Below are 18,600 nucleotides of genomic sequence, written 5' to 3'. Positions count from 1 at the left end.
TGAGCGAGGGGCTTGATGTGGGCCACTCCACCCCTGGTCTGGGACCTCTCCCTGCTGATATGAACAGGCTTCTCCTGCATGAAAACAGATGGACAAAATGTGAGCAGGATACATGGCACCGCATGTAATGTTTGTGTGGTGAGCAGAGCCATGGACAGGATGAAGACATGAGCTCAAGAGGGTATGAACCTGATGGAGTTGTGAGAGTGTGTGTGAGAGTTAGTGGTGTTGTCCCTTGAGGTGTGAGATCCCTGTGGATGTGTGATGGGTTTGTGAGTGTGAGTTGAGAATGATGAGAAGAGTGAATTACCCTGGTGGAATGAATAAGACCATTCATCTTTTTGTAGCACTAGGTGGCTGTCCTTTTTTGCAGGGCGTTGGCATTGACCACTGCTGCCACCGCCTCCCAAGCTGGATTAGTGAGGTTGCTGCCCACCCTGCGGCCAGAGCAGGAGTAGAGGACATCACTGCGAGCCTCCACTGTGTCCAAAAGACGCTTGAGGGACATGTCATTGAACCTGGGAGCTGCAGTCTTTTTGCTTTTCAGGGCCGTGTCTTCCTTGCAGCAGTCATGGGCTGGCAGCACTGAGAGGTGTGCGTGCGGATGGACTTTAAATATGGCGCCCAGTGTGCTGAAGTGGCCAGGTGATGGCATGGTGGGTGAATGAGAGCCCGCCCACCATGGAAATGGCGTGTTTCCCGGGAATGCGTAATTAATGTGGCAGGCTTGGAACGATATGGCGTGAAAGGCCGCCATTGTGGCCGACGGGTAAAACATCATTTTACCTGCCCGCTACCGCACTTAGTGCAAATTTGGGACGATTCCGCCGCAGGTGTCTGTCGTGGGTCAGCATATTCATTCCCCAGAACTGGCATTCCTCTACCACAATAAGCAGAAAATTAAGAGGCGGCTAATATCAGTATACCTGTTGAGTTGGCCTTTTGTTAGGGATGATGTTTTCTGCCTGATCAATCCATAGAGTTTTAGATGATAAATTCCATTCTCTTGACTCATTTTTCTATATAACAGAGGAAGAAGTGAAAGAATGTGGATAATAAATTGCAACCAGATTGGAATAAACAAACACTGTTTTTCAATAAAGGAGAATAGATCAAAATGTTGGAAAGAACCCCAAAAAATAGATGAACCAATGTATTGTACCTTCTTGTTTTTTATTCCTTTTTGGTATCGTGCCAATTTTTTCAGTAACAAATAGTAAGTTGCCATGCTGGGGGATGGCCTGTTATTGATCAATGTGTTAATAATCTCTGTAAGCCCAAAGCCAGTCTTTTCTGTCATAAAGTTTAAAACCACTGAGTTTAGTTCATCAGAATGAAGTCTATAAAATAAAGATGTTATTACACGGGTTATTACCACAATGTTATAAAATGCTGTTTTCATATAATAAAGACTGCATTATAAGAAACAGGAAGCCATATACATTTCTGCAGGCTAAGTGAGATTAAATGCTGAAAGTACTTTCTTAACCTTGTAACAGTTTTAATCTATTTCTCTATCATTAGCTCTATCATTATCACGTGCTTACTATCTGTAATAAAGCAATTAAAAATATAATTACTGAGAAAAACTGAGATGCAGAAGTTGGACACTTATGGTATGTAGAGTCATATAAGTTCAGAGGTCAAAGAACAACACCTTAAGGACAGAGGTGTTGGAGTTTGTTTTTGGTGGGTCAATTTCTAGGAGCCAGGTGGATTTAAAGTATTTCTTGTTTAATGCAATAATACATTAGATTTGAGAACGAAATGCATTTTGCAGCAAAATGACATTTTTCAAATTTATTTTTTAAACACATACTGAAACATTTCTTTTACAAAAACGATTAAAATTTTTCAAAAGTTCCACGGTTCACTTCTCGTAAGTACCTGTTCTTGTAAACAATTGAGTGCAGTGGTCTTCGAATGAACCCTTCATTTAACCATTTCTCGTCCATTGCTTCTCTGACACTGGGCCGTTTGGTTGGGTCAGGCTCCAGCAAGGAAAGCATGAAGTGTACAGCTCCTGAGTGAAAAGCACAGCTGTTTCAACAACCTTAATGGTGTTCTGGGCTCTCAGGCAAGCCTCATTATGTAGGCCTGGCTGAGAGCCCAGACATCTAGTAGAGTAGTAAAACATCTGCTCCGAGAGGAAGCATTGATTGACAGCTCACAGGCTCTCTGATTTCTGCTGTCAATATTTGTTTACACAAGTGAAATGGTCTCAAGGGTTTGTGATTTTTGAGATTTTAACTGGATGATTGACACTTTTATTAGCTTGTAGTGTAGATTTTTCTTTCTAACATAGAAGAAAGTTCTGAATGGATTACTTTTTTCAAAGCTTTTTTTCACATCCCACTATACAATCAAGGGTTCATTGGTTCTAGACAGTGTACAGTGGGTCAATGGGCATGGAAGTGCCATAGCTTGGCATAAGGAGTATGAGGGGCCATAGGGGATGGGTGGAAGGGCAGAGCTTGGCATAGGGGACAGGAGGAGCCATTGAGGGTGGGTGGAAGGGCAGAGATTGGCATGGGGGCATGAGGAGCCATTGGGGGTGAGTGGAAGGGCAGAGCTTGGCATAAGGGACATGAGGGGCCATAGGAGTGGGTACAGGGGCATGAAGTGGCATGGATGGGGCATAGGGTGTTTGGAGAATGAAGGGGGTGTTAGCGGTGTGGGCTGAAGGGCCTTTATGTTTTTATTTTAACTGGAACAATGTCCCATGGCACCAAAATGAGCCTTTTAAACAGCCCACCTTGGTACCTGGCGGCCCCTGTGGCTGCCTCTACATTCATCCCAAGTCGGTTGGCCTGACTCCGCCCCCAGCAATGGAGATCCCGCCTTGGCGGGCACTTTCTCCCGAGGCGGGTGAGCCGAACTGGGAATTTTCCCGACTCCCTTTACCCGCCTCGAGGATGGAAATCCAGGTTTACAAATAGTGTGTGTGGTGAAGTGAGAGTGGTTTTGCCAGCTCTCAAGTAAATCACAAAATCTTCAGCATGCAATAATCAGAATTCCACCTGTTCCTATCTGTTGTCAGGCGACATTCACACTCCAGGCCCATGCTGGAAAGAAAGCCTATTTATTTGTCGTCTTGTAGGTAAAATCACCCTGCTTATCGCTTTAGGTCCACAAGAAGGCAAAAAAAACATGCATCCCACCTGCTCTTCCTTTCAGCATAGCTGAAACAGTTCAGAACCAATCATTTGTGCTGTGCCCCTCTCTAGAAGTGTTTAATTTTGTGGTAAATTTAAGTGTCAGCATGTATGGTATTTAAATAGCACCCTGGCTTTCTGACTCAAGCCTCATTCTGAGCACATAGGCTGACATTGCAGTCCTATATCGTTCCCGGGCGTCCCGGCGGCATTCCGCAGGGATCGTTCCCTCCGGGACCCCCTGGCCGCATTCCGCAGGGATCGTTCCCTCCGGGACACCCTGGTCCACTCCTCCATCATCTCCTACCCCTCAACCCCCTCCCACAGCACCTTCCCATGCAACTGCGGAAGGTGCAACACCTGCCCCTTTACTTCCCCTCTCCTCACCGTCCAAGGGCCTAAACACTCCTTTCAAGTGAAGCAGCATTTCACTTGCACTTCTCTCAATTTAGTCTACTGCATTCGCTGCTCACAATGCGGTTTCCTCTACATTGGAGAGACCAAACGCAGACTGGGTGACCGCTTTGCAGAACACCTTTGGTCTGTCCACAAGCATGACCCAGACCTCCCTGCCGCTTGCCTTTTCAACACACCACCCTGCTCTCATGCCCACATGTCCGTCCTTGGTCTGCTGCATTGTTCCAGTGAAGCTCAACGCAAACTGGAGGAACAGCACCTCATCTTCCGACTAGGCACTTTACAGCCTTCTGGACTGAATATTGAGTTCAATAATTTTAGATCATGAACTCTCTCCTCCATCCCCACCCCCTATCCGATCTCCCCCTTTTTTCCCAATAATTTATATAGATTTTTCTTTTCCACCTATTTCCATTATTTTTAAATGTATTTCCATCCATTGGTTTATCTCTGCCTTTTAGCCTATTTCGATCCCTTTCCCCCACCCCACACCCACGAGGGCTATCTGTACCTTTATTATCACATTCTTTGCATGGACTTTGCATGGGCTTCGGGTCCCTGGAACAAACTGGGGTCCTCAGTCCTCACTTGCCAGCAGTGAAACCAGTGATGCAATCTTCCCGACGCAGCCTTCTAATTGGCCACCTCCACACTCACCATCCAATTAAGGATGACAGGCAGGCTCTTGATGCTTCTGGCCCAATCAGAGGGCTGGCAGCTCACGAACATGAACAACTCCACTTGGAGAGGTGGGTGCTGCCGACGCAGGGCAGGGACTGTGAGGGCACCTCAACATGGACACCCCAAAGGTGTGTATTTATGTGAAAAGTTATGAGGGTCCAAGACATGAGGCCCCTCAGAGTTGAGGGGAAACCCCTCCTGGTGCATTGTTTGATTTGCAGGGATGGCCTTTCCTGCCCACAGCATCTACTTTGGGGCATGGAGCCTCCGGCCCTGATGGTCTTCGCCAGTCTGCCCCAGGGATGCTGCCTCCATTGCAATGGCTGTCCTTGTGCACAGGGAGGGGCTGCTTTGCCTACAGCAAAACACTGGCAAGGCCTCAAAATTGCCATTAATTAGGGCTGCAATGATCTCAATTCCCAGCCTGTCTCTGTATTCGGCAGCAGACCCTCCTCCCTGCCCAGCCCGGGAAAATTCCCTGGAGGGAGTACATTGGAAAACCATCATGACACGGCTTCCCTCACCTCCAAGCTTGCCACTAAGGAGTCAGGAAAATCCAGCCCTATAATCCACCCTAACATCCAGATACCATGTACCAACACTTCTGTTAGGTATTCAACATGCCTGATACCTGAAGAGATCTCTGATGGGATTGTACTAATTTCTCCGTTTACCATCTTCTGATGCAGCTGCTTGATGTTAAATGGCTCCACGGTAAATGGTAATGTGCCAGTGAGCATCGCGAACATACTGACCCCACTGTGAAGACAAGACCATGTGGACTGTGAGAAGAATTGTCCATGCAAAAACCATAGATGTAGCCGTGACATATTTGGCACTTCCAATGTAAAGAATGATCAACCGACTATTCTTTATTAACTACCAAAAAAATAACCAATGCAAACTCTCAGCAGCCCCAAAGGGATAAAGCGGTGGATGTTACTGACAATATTTTCAGATCAAATGGGAACCCCAGGAGATCTGGCAGAAGAAATTCATTCTATTATTAAATAAAGGCTGATATCAGAAATCTGAAACAAAATAAATTTAGAACAACTTGTGAAGTGCTTAAGTGGAAAACACGATGGCTGATTGGCAGAAGTGATGCTAGCATGAAACGATAGAAGAAAGAAATGAGAGAAATAAAAGACATAGTAATAGCGTAAATAGTTAAAGGAGTTGGGGATAGGCAGGTAGAAAAGAAAGATTGAAAAACTGACAAGCTGACCAGGTTTCAGGCGAATTGAACAATAAAAGATTGACAATAAAGTGAATACTCATCTTCTAATAGTCCCACCTCAAGTGCTGCCATTCCCCCACCCCAACCATCCCCCCCCTCCATCTGCCCCACCATCAGTTTATATGAGCACCATCAGTATGAAGCTTTCTTTAAAGTGGATATCCACTTGTTGCTTTCAAGTGGTCACATTCTTTCCTTGGAGAATAGTGTGATGTAATGGAAAGATTCACAGTCTGATTAAGCATCAGACAGGCTGCAATGTGACCATCTTTGTATACCAGCCAATAGGGTGGTTAGTTCTACTTGTCTGAAGTGTATTATGGGCTCCCACAACTGATATGCGGAGGGCTGAGGCGGGGCCAACCATACAAACCAGACATGGGTATTCCCCTGGACAGAAGTCAAAGCCAAAATTCTGCTTTCTGCTAATCAGCACCGCCTGGAGTGCAGTTTTCCCTTTTGACTCAGAGACAGGAAGTTATTCCTAAATCAAAGGCTCGCTCACTGGATACCTGTTGTGATACACAAAACATATGTTTGAAGGGTGGGGGAGGAGGCCTGGGATCAATGCAAAACAATAGGAAATTTAGACCATCAAATTCTTATTTTTGTCTAGAACAGAGCTCATCGTAAAGTAGATATTATTTATGCAATATAATTACCCTCAGAAGGTTTGACAAAAATATTTTCTCTAACTCTTCATAAAATCAGCCTCTTCAATTAAAGGCATACAGGAAATTATTCTCTAGTGTTCATTAGTTGTTATATTTCATTGACTATCTATTGGCGAACCAATTTACAGAACAACTTCACAAACAGTTTCACTACCTAATTAATTTACAAATATAGAACCAGTAAGATGTTTCTCTCTGAATCTTGCAAGACAAGAGTTTGTTTCCTTCAGGTCATTCACCAAATGTTATGTCACATTATTTTTTTCCTTTTATGCCTTTGAGTTACAGCTGACGCCATGACTTTAAAAAGGTAGAGTAAAGCTCTCAGAGTTCCAAAGGGTCAATCCCATTTCCTTATTAGGTTTATACATGCTCACACAGACTGACAAAGCAGCTCATCATGTCAAATTTTAAGCTCCTCATTAATCAGGGGAGGCAATGACATTGTGGTATTGTCATCCATGTAATCCAGAGACCTGGTGGAATAATCCTGCCATGGCGGAATTTGAATTCAATACAAATCTGGAATTAAAGTCATGAAACCATTATTGATTGTTTTAAAACTCATCTGGAAGGGAATCTTACCTGGTTTGTGACTCCAGAGTTGACTCTTGTATGGCCTATTGTATCAAACTGCTACAAAGCCTCAAAAAAAAAGAATGAAACTGGATGGACCAACTGGCATCGACGTAGACACCTAGGCAAAGTCCTTAATAACATCTGGAGATAGCGTAGAAATTAGGAGAGCTGTCTCATGGACTTGTAAAGCAACAGCCTGACATAGTCATCCGCACAGAAACATATCTTACAGATCACTTAACATCACCACCAGAGGTGCTAGTGACACAGTGGTATACAGTTGGGAGGGGGTTGCCGTGGGAGTCCTCAACATTGGCTCCGGACCTCATGAACTCTCATGGCACCAGGAAACCATGTACCGTCCTCCCTCAGCTGATGAATCAGTGCTCCTCTATGTTGAACACCATTTGGAGGAAGCACTGAGGGTGACAAGGGCACAGAGTTTACTGTGGGTGGGGGACTTCAAGGTCCATCACCAAGAGCGGCTCGGTAGCACCACTACTGACTGAGCTGGCCAAGCCCTAAAGGACATAGCTGCTAAACAGGGTCTGCGGCAGAGGGTGAGGAAAAAACATACTTGACCTTATCCTCACCGACCTGCCTGCTGTAGATGCATCTGTCCACGACAGTATCGGTAGGGGTGATCACAGCACAGTTGTTGTGGAGACAAAGTCCCGCTTTCACATTGAGAATACCCTCCACCGTATTGTGTGACACTACCACCGTGCTAAATGGGATAGATTTCGAACAAGTCTAGCAACTCAAGACTGGGCATCCATGAGGTGCTGTGGGCCATCAGCAGCAGAGCTGTACTTGAACAATTCATGGGCTGGCAAATCCCCCACTCGACCGTTACCATCAACCAGGGGATCAACCGTGGTGCAATGAAGAGTGCAGGAGGGCATGCCAGGAGCAGCACCAGGCATACCTAAACATGAGGCGTCAACCTGGCCAAGCTACAACACTGGACAAACAGCATAAACAGCAAGTGATAGACAGAGCTAAGCGATCCCACAACCAACGGATCAGCCCTAAGCTCTGCAGCCCTGCCATATCCAGGTGAGAATAGTAGTGGACAATTAAGAAACTCACTGGAAGAGGAGGCTCCACAAATATCCTCATCCTCAATGTTTTGGGAGCCCAGCAGATCAGTGCAAAAGATAAGGCTGAAGCATTTACTACAATCTTCAGCCAGAAGTGCCAAGTGGATGATCCACCTTGGCCTCCTCTGGAGGTCCCCAGCACCACAGGTACCAGTCTTCAGCCAATTCGATTCACTCCACATGATTTTAAGGAATGGCTGAAGGCTATGGGCCCTGTCAATATTCCGGCAAATGTACTGAAGACCTGTGCTCCAAATCTTGCTGTGCCCCTAGCCAAGCTGTTCCAGCACAGCTACAATACTGGCAAATACCTGGCTATGTGGAAAATTGCTCAGGTACACAAAAAGCAGGACAAATCCAACCTGGCCAGTTACCACCCCATCAGTCTACTCTCCATCATCAGTAAAATAATGGAAGGGATTATCAACAGTGCTTTGAAGCAGCACCTGCTTAGCAATAACATGCTCACTGATGCCCAGTTTGGGTTTCGCCAGGGCCACACAGCTCCTGACCTATGGCCTTGATTCAAACATGGACAAAAGAGCTGAGCTCCCCAGGTGAGGTGAGAGTGACTGCCCTTGACGGCAAGGTTGCATTTGACCGAGTGTGGCATCAAGGAGCCCTAGAAAAATGAGTCAATGGGAGTCAGGTGGAAAGCTATCCACTGGTTGGAGTCGTACCTCACACAAAGGAAGATGGTTGTGCTTGTTGGAGATCAGTCATCTCAGCTCCAGGTCAACAGTTCCTCAGGTAGTGTCCTCGGTCCAACCATCTTCAGTTGCTTCACCAATTACCTTCCTTCCATCATAAGGCCAGAAGTGGGGATGTTCACTGATGATTGCACAATGTTCAGCACCATTCGCAACTCCTCAGATACTGAAGCAGTCCATGTCCAAATGCAGCAAGACCTGGACAATATCCAGGCTTGGACTGACAAGTGGCAAGTAACATTTGCGCCACACAAGTGCCAGGCAATCATCAACTCCAACAAGAGAGAATCTAACCATCACCCCTTGGCGTTCAACGGCATTACCATCACTGAATCCTCCACTATCAACATCCTGAGGGTTACCATTGACCAGAAACATAACTGGACTAGCCGTATAAATACTGTGGCTACAAGAGCAGGTCAGAGGCCAGGAATCGTGCGACGAGTAACTTGGCTCCTGACTCCCCAAAGCCTGTCCACCATCTGCAATGCCCAAGTCAGGAGTGTGATGGAATACTCCCCACTTGCCTGGAAGAGTGCAGCTCCCAAAATACTCAAGAAGCTTGACACCATCCAAGACAAAGCAGCCCTCTTGACTGGCACCACATCCATAAATGTACACTCCCTGTGCCACTGACACACAGTAGCAGCAGTATGTGCCATCTACAAGATGTACTGCAGGAATTTCGCCAAGGTCCTTAGACAGCATCTTCGAAAACCACGATCACTACCATCTCGAAGGACAAGGGCAACAGGTGCACGGGAACACCGCCACCTGGAAGTTGCCCTCCAAGTCGCTTGCCATCCTGACTTGGAAATATATCGCTGTTCCTTCACTGTCACTGGGTCAAAATCCTGGAACTCCCTTCCTAACAGCACTGTGCATGTACCTACACCACATGGACTTCAGCAGTCCAAGAAGGCAGCTCACCAACACCTTCTCAAAGGCAACTAGGGATGGGCAATAAATGCTGGACCAGCCAGCGAAGCCCACATCTTGAGAATGAATAAAATAAAAATAAAAATGGAGCTAAGGAAAAAGTATTTGAAAGCAGGCATGATATTCTAGTGAACTGTTCCCTGAGAATGCTTGGAATTGAGTTCATCACTTGAAGTTCAAATATCAAATAGATATTGAATAATGCAACATATATTGTGTATGTATTGGTTTATTAATTTGTGCATTTAACTTTTCCTACAGATTAGGAAACATTGTGAGATTGTTAATAGATACTTGACAAGATTAATGACTTGCTAGATTTAGGGAAGTATTATTCAATGTGGCCTCTACCAGTCCATCACTGTGATCCTCAAGAATTATAAAATGGAGCTTTGACATTTTTGTTAAATTGTAATTTTGGGGAATTTCTGAATGTACTCAGATCTCCAATTGGGGATAGCATATGCAGACTCCACAAGGCAATCTTTTGAAGGCTGTGACTAGTTTGTCCTATGTTCAACAGCAACGGGTAAAATTTTTGGATTTGCACTCTCAGTGGGAAACCTTGCTGAATACGAGGCAAGGTTATGGAACTGAGCTTGGATGTCAATGTACCTGATTTGTGTTCATTTTGTTGAAAAATGTGAGAGCTGTGCAATGGAAACATCAATTTTCTTGTCCGATTCTGAGCTCCGCCCTCCTGTTGAGTCAGATCCCCACTGTGAGTATAAACTATGCCAGTGCTATCACAGGCCTCCTGCTAGTCAACTTCATCCAATCCCATTGGCATAACCTTCAGAATGGATTTGCCAGAGGTGTGCGAGTAGGTTTACGAACAGCTATCTCAATTGTGATGGCACAAGGAAATCCAGAAGTGGGAAGAAAAAAAGAACAAAGTGCCTTCATATTAACCATGCCACTGGTTAGCAAGGCCATTAAAAAAAAAACAAGCACAAGGTTTTCATTTTAGATGGATAGAATTGAAAAATAGGCAAATTATACTAAACTTGTATCAAACCTTGGTTAGCCCACACTGCATGCAGTTTTGGCTGCCATATTGCAACAAATATGTGGAGGCACTTGAAAGCGTGCAGAAAAGATTTACAAGGGTCATGCCATAGTATTTTATGAACTTTCAGTCAATACTCTTAAAACTGGACACAAACAGACTATTAAATGACTGTTGAAAATCATGTGACCTTTGGCATTTGAGCTACAGACAGGCTTAAGTCTCAAGCGAATACCTAATTAAATATGGCCAATCACAGCCACCCAGGGAATTTACACCTTGTTTTGTTTAAGGATGGACTAACACAAGGGCTATAAAATTTCCAGCCAGTCTGTCTCTCACTGTTCCATTCTGGACAAAAGGGAACATCAAAACTCAATTTGTGGCAGACAGAAGTGAATGGGACCTACCAATGACAGTTTCCCCCATCCAAACGAGACTGGATGAATCTCAAAGGTGTTAAACAACAATGTTTAATAATATTGGAATCAGCATACATTGTTTTTTTTTGGAAAAGGATTTTGAACTTATAAAAAGTCACATGATAATGCAGCCATGTTGTGGTCAGCTTTTAAAATCAGTTGGAAGCTGTTTGCAAGCAGTTACACCAAAGCCACCAAACCAGCTGCAAGTAACTCAAGCAGCCAAAGTAATAAACAGCAATACCTCATAAGCATGAGATCCCAGAGAGAGAAGGACTCTCCAACCTTCCAAGTTCCAACTTAGATTTCACCTAAGAATGAACCTGCTGGAAATTCGACTACAGGAAACCTCACATCCTGCTGAAAATTCTTTGCTTTACAAGACCCTTGCTTCAACTTTAACGTATCAAAAACATGCAAGAAACTACAGGCCTGGGTGTTAGAGATCGTAAACCAGAGACTGAGATCATTGTAAACTATAGCAGTACATTACTTTCACCTGTATTTAGTCATTATGTGTGTGAGTGTGCATGATGTCACATTTAATTCTGGGTAATTGTGTGAGAATAAATAACCTTTATTTTCAAACTCACAAAAACTTGCTGCTGTATTTATTTAAGTGGGGTATACACTGAGGGCAAGAAAGTACACCCACTTTCATTGCAAAATATACCATTTACAGATACTAAAGAGAACATGTAAAATCTGTTTATGACACAAGGACGATATCTGAAATGCATGAGTATACATGTTAGGAAAGGAATTTAAAATTTTTTTTTAATGGGATGAGGGTGTCAATGACAAGGCCAGCATTTGTTGCCCATCCCAAATTGCCCTTGAGAAGGTAGCGGTGAGCCACCTTCTTGAGTCGCTGCAGGCCATGTGTTGTAGCTACACTCAGTGCTGTTCGGAAGAGAATTCCAGGATTTTGACCCAGTGACAATGAAGGAACACCATCAAGTTCCAAGTCAGGACAGTGTGTAGCTTGGAGGGGAATTTGCAGGTGGTGTTGTTCCCATGCATCTGTGGGTTTGGAAGGTGCTGTTGAAGGAGCTTTGTGAGTTGCTGCAGTGCATCTTGTAGAAGGTACACACTGCTGTCACTTGTTGATGGTGAAGGAAGTGAATGTTTAAGGCAGTCGATGGGGTGCCAATCAAGTGAGGTGCTTTGTCCTGGATGGTGTTGAGCTTCTTGAGTGTTGTTGGACTTGCACTGGTCCAGGCAAGTGGAGATTATTCCATTACACTCCTAAATTGAGCTTTGTAGATGATGGACATCATTTTGGGACTTAATGAGTTACTGCCTGCAGAATTCCCAACCTATAACCTGCTTTTGTAGCCAGAATATTTATATGGCTAGTCCAGTTCAGTTTCTGGTCAATGGTAACCTCCAGGATGTTGATAGAGGGGAATTCAGTGATGGTAATGCCACTGAACATCTGGGGGCGATGGTTGGATTCTCTTTTGTTGGAGATGGTCATTGCCAGACACTTGTGTGGCATAAAAGTCACTTGCCACTTATAGCCCAAGCCTAAATGGTGTCCAGGACTTGCTACATATGGACATGGACTGCTTCAGGATCTGAGGAGTGTTGAATATTGTGCAAGCATCAACGAACATCCCCACTTATGACTTTATGATGGAGGGAAGGTCAGTGATGAAATAGCTGAAGGCGTTTGGGCCTAGGACAGGCTGGGTCTCTTTCATGAAAAAAGTAGGCTGAGGGGTGACCTAAGAGATGTTCAAAATTATGAAAGGTTTTGGAACTCACCACCACATGGAGTGGTTGAAGTGAATAGTATATATGCATTTAAGAGGAAACTAGACAAACATATGAAGAAGGGAACAGATGATTACGATGGTAAATTTAGATTAGGAAAGATGTGAGGAACATTAACAAAGGCATGGACTGATTGGATATATACAGACAGGCCATTCAGTCCAATGTAAATGCGAATTGCCATTGCTAAAATAGAGGAGGAATTCTAGATGAAAGCTTTAAACATTTGGACACCACTGTCCTAGGGAGTAACTGTAAGGGCCAAGATTATTCTAGGGTGAGGCTCTCTTTGTAAAATATTAAAGAGGGTGAAAGGTTATTATGCTTGAATCTTGGAATATAACTTGATAGTCATTTGAGTTGAATTTCTGCATGTGTTGTCCTTCTCATCCACTGTGACATTGATTGAAAAGCCGTGGAAATGACAGAAAAATGTTTTGGAGAAGGGCAGACTGGCTGACAGATCTATGAGAATATAAATTAATGTTAATTATAATAATGAATACAAACTTAACATTCCACTGACTTATTTTAATACATGGATTAATGTCTCTGTTAGAATAGGAGTGTCATGGGAACAGGCTGGGGTGTCTTGACTGCTGGAGTGGTAATCTGGCAGCATGGATTACCCACCCATTATAGAATGCACTTGATTTTCCAATCCATTAAGAGGTTGGCAATCTGCTCAGCCAGGTTGCCAATGTTATGTACTTATTCAAAAAGGGAGGAAGACAAAAAACAGGTAGCTATAGGCCAGTTAGCTCAACACCTGTCATTGGGAAAATATTAGAGTCTATTATGAAGGGTGTAATAGTACAGCATTTAGAAATGCATAGTGTCATCAAGCAGAGTCAGCATGGCTTCATGAAGGGGAAATCATGCCTGACAAAGTTTTTAGAATTATTTGATGGTGTAACAAGCAAGATAGATAAAGGAGAACCAGTAGATGTAATATATTTGGATTGCCAGAAGACGTGCAATAAGGTACTGCACATAAGGCTACTTAATAAGACAAGAGCTCATGGTGTTGGGGGTAGTATATTAGTATAGACAGAGGATTGACTAACTCAGAGTTATACAGCACAGAAACAGGCCTTTTGACCCATTGTGTCTGTGCCAGCCACCAAGCACCTATTTACTCTAATCCCATTTTCCAGCACTTGGCCCATAGCCCTGTGTTCTATGGCATTTCAAGTGCTCATCTATATACTTCTTAAATGTTGTGAGGCTTCCTGCCTCTACCACCCCCTCAGGCAGTGTGTTCCAGATTCCACACCACCCTATGGGTAAAAAAAGATTTCCTCAAAGCCCCTCTAAACTTCCTGCCCCTTACCTTAAATCTATGCCCCCCCCCACACCGGTTATTGACACCTCCGCTAAGGGGAAAAGTTTTTCCATATTTACCCTATATATGCCCCTCATAATTTTGTATATCGCCAACAGGTCTCCCCTCAGCCTTCTCTGCTCTAAGGAAAACGACCCTAGTCTATCCAGTCTCTCTTCATAGCTGAAAAGCTTTAGCCCAGGCTAAAGGGATTTTCTAATGAGGAGAGGTTGAGTCAGTTGGGCCTGTACTCACTGGAGTTTAGAAGAATGAAAGGCAACCTTATTGAAACATATAAGATTCTTAGGGGGCTTGACAGGGTAATTGCTGAGAGGTTGTTTCCCCTTGTGGGAGAGTCTAGGACTAGAGGGCATAATCTTAGAGTAAGGGGTCACCCATTTAAGACAGAGATGAGGAAGAATTTCTTCTCTCAGTGGGTAGTGAATCTGTGGAATTCTTTACTGCAGAGGGCTGTAGAGGCTGGGTCATTAAGTATATTCAGGGCTGAGATAGACAGATTTTTAATCAGCAAGGGAATCAAGGGTTATGGGGAAAAGGCAGGAAAGTGGAGTGAGGATTATCAGATCAGTCATGATCTCATTGAATGGCGGAGCAGACCCGATGGGCCGAGTGACCTACTTCTGCCCCCACATTTTATGGTTACCACCTAAGTGAAGAGGATTAATTACCCCCTCCAGCTTTTAACCAGTATCATCTTGCCTTTGGTGTTTAGAGTTGGAAGAAATCAAGGTTATAAGGTAATAATCTCGCAATTACTACCCTGAGCCATGGGCAAGCTGGCATAGGGTAAATAAAGTCAAGGAATTAAGTACATAGCTCAAAGATTGGTGTGGGAGGAATGGGTTTCAGTTCGTGGGGCACTGGCACTAGTACTGGGGTAGTAGGGAGCTATTCTGGTGGGACAGTCTTCACTTGAACCATGCTGGGACCAGTGCGCCTGGCAAATCGAATAACTAGGGCTGTAGAGAGGGCTTTAAACTAAGTTGGGGGGGGGGGGGCAGGTTCTGGAGAGGGGATACGTAGGCTTACAAAGCAAAAGGATATGGCAGCATTACAGGGCAGCTACTTAAGTAATGATACTCAGAGTATGACAGGAAGGGACAGAGTGTACAAACATAAAAAAAAACAGCGAATAGGATCAAAGGGGGAAAAAGTGGTAAAAAGGCAAAATTAATGGCTCTTTACTTAAATGCATGTAGTATTTGGAACAAAATAAAATAATTAATGGCACAAATAGAGGTTAATGGGTATGATCTTATACCCATTACGGAGACATGGTTACAAGAAGATCAAAGCTGGAAGCTAAATATTCAGGGGTGTATGTGTCTTTTTGAAAGTACAGGCAGGAAGGAAAGGGTGGTGGGGTAACTTTGTTAGTACGAGATGGAATAAGTACAATAGCAAGAAATGACCTTGGATTGGAAGATGTAGAATCCATATGGGTAGAGGTAAGAAATAACAAAGGGAAGACAACACTGGTGGGAGTAGTCTATAGGCCCTTAACAGTAGCTAAACCGTCAGACAGAGAATAAATCAGGAGATAATGAGAGCATGTAAAAAAGACAGCACAGTAATCATGAGTGACTTTAATCTTCATGTAGATTGGGAAAATCAAATTGGGAGAGGTAGCCATGAGCAAGAATTCATAGGGCAGAATTTTCTGCCAATTAAGGCCCGCCCAGCTTGACGTCCCCTGTCCTCCTCTCCCCAAATGCGAGAGTGCGCTCTTTCACGCATGCACACAAAAGAGCGAACATCTCCCTGAGACTAAGTGCTGCCTCAGCGAGATCACTGACAGCTGTATAAACATTAAAAATAGAAAAAAAGTCCTTAACATGTCCCCCTCATGTGACAATGTCACACGAGATGGGACATGTTAATAAATTTCATTAAAACTTTATTCAACTTTTTGTTAGCGTCTATTATAAAGGACGTCATAGCAGGGCATTTAGAAATGCATTGTAAAATCAAGCAGAGTCAGCATGGCTTCATGGAGGGGAAATCATGCCTGACAAATTTATTAAAATTCTTTGAGGAGGCAACAAGCAGGATAGATAAAGGAGAACCTGTAGATGTAATATATTTGGATTTCCAAAAGGTGTTCGATAAGGTACCGCACGTAAGACTACTTAATAAGATAAGAGCCCATGGTGTTGTGGGTAGTATATTAGCATGGATAGAGGATTGGCTAACTAATAGCAGACAGAGAGTGGGATAAGCAGTGAATTTTCAGGATGGCAACCTATAACTCATGGAGTGCCACAGGGATCAGTTCTGGGGCCACAATTAGTTACAATATATATTAATGAATTAGATGAGAGAAGTGAATGTATTGTCACCAAGTTTGCGACTGACACAAAGATAGGTGGGAAGGCAAGTGGTGAGGATGGCACCAAGAATGTACAGAAGGATATAGACAGGTTAAGTGACTGGGCAAAAACTTGGCAGATGGAATATAATGTGGGAAATTGTGAGGTTATGCACTTTGGCAGGAAGAATAGAGGAGCTGAATATTATTTAAATGGAGGAAAATGGCAGAAAGCTGCAGCACAGAGGGGTTTGGCAGTTCTTGTGCATGAATCACAAAAAACTAGCATACAAGTTTAACAGGTAATAGGGAAGACAAATGGAATGTTGGCCTTTATTTCATAGGGAATAAGTATAAAAATAGGGAAGTCTTGCTAAACCTATACAAGGCACTAGTTAGACTACGTCTAGAATACTGTGAACAGTTTTGGTCCCCAATACCTGAGGAAAGATCTACTGAGATTGGAGGCAGTCCAGAGAAGGTGCACTGGCTTGATCCTGGGTATGGAGTTTCTTTTGAGGAAAGGTTGAGTAGGTTAGACCTGTATTCATTGGAGTTTAGAAGAAAGAAAGGCGACCTTATTGAAACATTTAAGACTCTTAGGGGGGCTTGACAGGGTAGATGCTGAGAGGCTGTTTCCCCTTGTGGAGAGTCTAAGACCAGAGGGCATAATCTCAGAGTAAGGGGCCACCCACTCAAGACAGAGATGAGGAGGAATTTCTTCTCTCAGAGGGTAGTGAAGCTGTGGAATTTTTTACTGCAGAGGGCTGTAGAGGCTGGGTCGTTAAATATATTCAAGGCTGAGATAGACAGATTTTTAATCAGTAAAGGATTCAAGGGTTATGGGGAAAAGGCAGGAAAGTGGAGTTGAGGATTATCAGATCAGCCATGATTCATTGAATGGCGGAGCAGACTCGATGGACTGAATGTCCTACTTCTGCTCTTATGTCTTATGGTCTTAAAGTAAAGTGACTTCCTTAAAGCAGAATCATGCCGGAAATAATATAAAATTGTGTACAATGCCTCTCACTTTGCCTTATCTTTCATAATTGCTGTTTGCAGGCAGCCTGCGGCAGACATTTTGGGAGAAGAAAATTGCTCGATTCCCTGGGGCCAGTCAGCACCCATGCAACTTGTGCAGTGATATTGGGCAGAATCATTCCAGATTTGCACTAGGTGAGGTAGCGGGCAAGAAATGCATGTTTTACCTACCAGTCATGATGGTGGCTTTTCACACCGTATTGTCCCAATCACGCCTCATTAATTTTGTATTCCTGGGAAACACGCCATTTCGATGGCGGGCAGGTTCTCATTCACCCGCCATGGCAGCACCTCACCACTTCATCACGCCGGGCGCCACATTTAAAGTGCAGCTGCATGAACACCTCTCAGTGCTTCCAGCCCACAGATGCTGCACGGACAATACAGCCCCGAAAGAGATAAGACTGCAGTCCCCCGGTTTAATCACGTGTCCCTCGAGTGCCTTTTGGATGCAGTGGAGGCCCGCCATGATGTCCTCTACCCCAGCTCTAGCTGCAGGAGGGGCAGCAACATCACCAATCCAGCATGGGAGGCGGTCATAGGGAAGGTCAGTGCCAACGACTTACAAAAGAGGATAGCCACCCAGTGCCGAAAAAGGATGAATGATCTCCTCCGTTCCGCCAGGTTAAGTCACTCTTCTCATCACTCAACTCACACATTCACAAACCCATCACACATCCACAGGGATCTCACTCACTACCAGTTCAAGGGACATTATCAATCACTCTGTCACACACACTTTAATTGTCCTCATCCCAACTGTGAGACACTCACCACCTACGCATGCCAGGCATACTTATCATCTGTCCTGGCAGGTGTCCTAATTACAGTCTCTCCAACTGTATTCATGCAGGACAAGCTGGCACACAACAAGAGGAAGAGGTCCCAGACCTGTGGAGGAATGCCCAAAATCAAGGTCCTCAGGGACTTTGAAAACAGAGCCAACCAGCTGGCCGGTGATGATCTGGACCATCCCTGTGCTGATGGTGAGGTCGGTGCTGCTGTACCAAGTGAGGAATCAGCAGTGCAACATCCATCAGACAAACATGCTGTGAGTGATGTGTCCTGTTTCACAGGCCACGGCCATGCACTCCATGCTTTTGCAGGCACATCTGGGAAACAGTTGATGGAGTCCACAACCCAGGCCTCCAATCAAGCCCCGAGGGAAGCTCAGAAGAAGAATCCGCTGAAGCCCTCC

General features: G+C 44.4%; 1 protein-coding gene across 1 annotated transcript in view; it reads right to left on the bottom strand.

Moving 5' to 3' along the window:
- The window catches only part of LOC144681135 (hormonally up-regulated neu tumor-associated kinase), a 70,216-nt gene that overhangs the window by 8,634 nt on the left and 42,982 nt on the right, over nucleotides 1-18,600 (bottom strand). The window contains exons 5-7 of the mRNA XM_078542863.1: nucleotides 4,885-5,012; nucleotides 1,888-2,023; nucleotides 1,163-1,340 (exon numbers count right to left, since the gene is read on the bottom strand). Coding sequence (XP_078398989.1) covers nucleotides 1,163-1,340; nucleotides 1,888-2,023; nucleotides 4,885-5,012 — 442 coding nt within the window. The remainder of the gene's footprint in view (nucleotides 1-1,162; nucleotides 1,341-1,887; nucleotides 2,024-4,884; nucleotides 5,013-18,600) is intronic.

This window comes from Cetorhinus maximus, chromosome 5 (genome assembly GCF_964194155.1).
Source record: "Cetorhinus maximus chromosome 5, sCetMax3.hap1.1, whole genome shotgun sequence".
Lineage (NCBI taxonomy): Eukaryota > Metazoa > Chordata > Chondrichthyes > Lamniformes > Cetorhinidae > Cetorhinus > Cetorhinus maximus.
The sequence above is the reverse complement of the archived record's forward strand: the minus strand, read 5'-3'. Positions and strand labels throughout refer to the sequence as shown.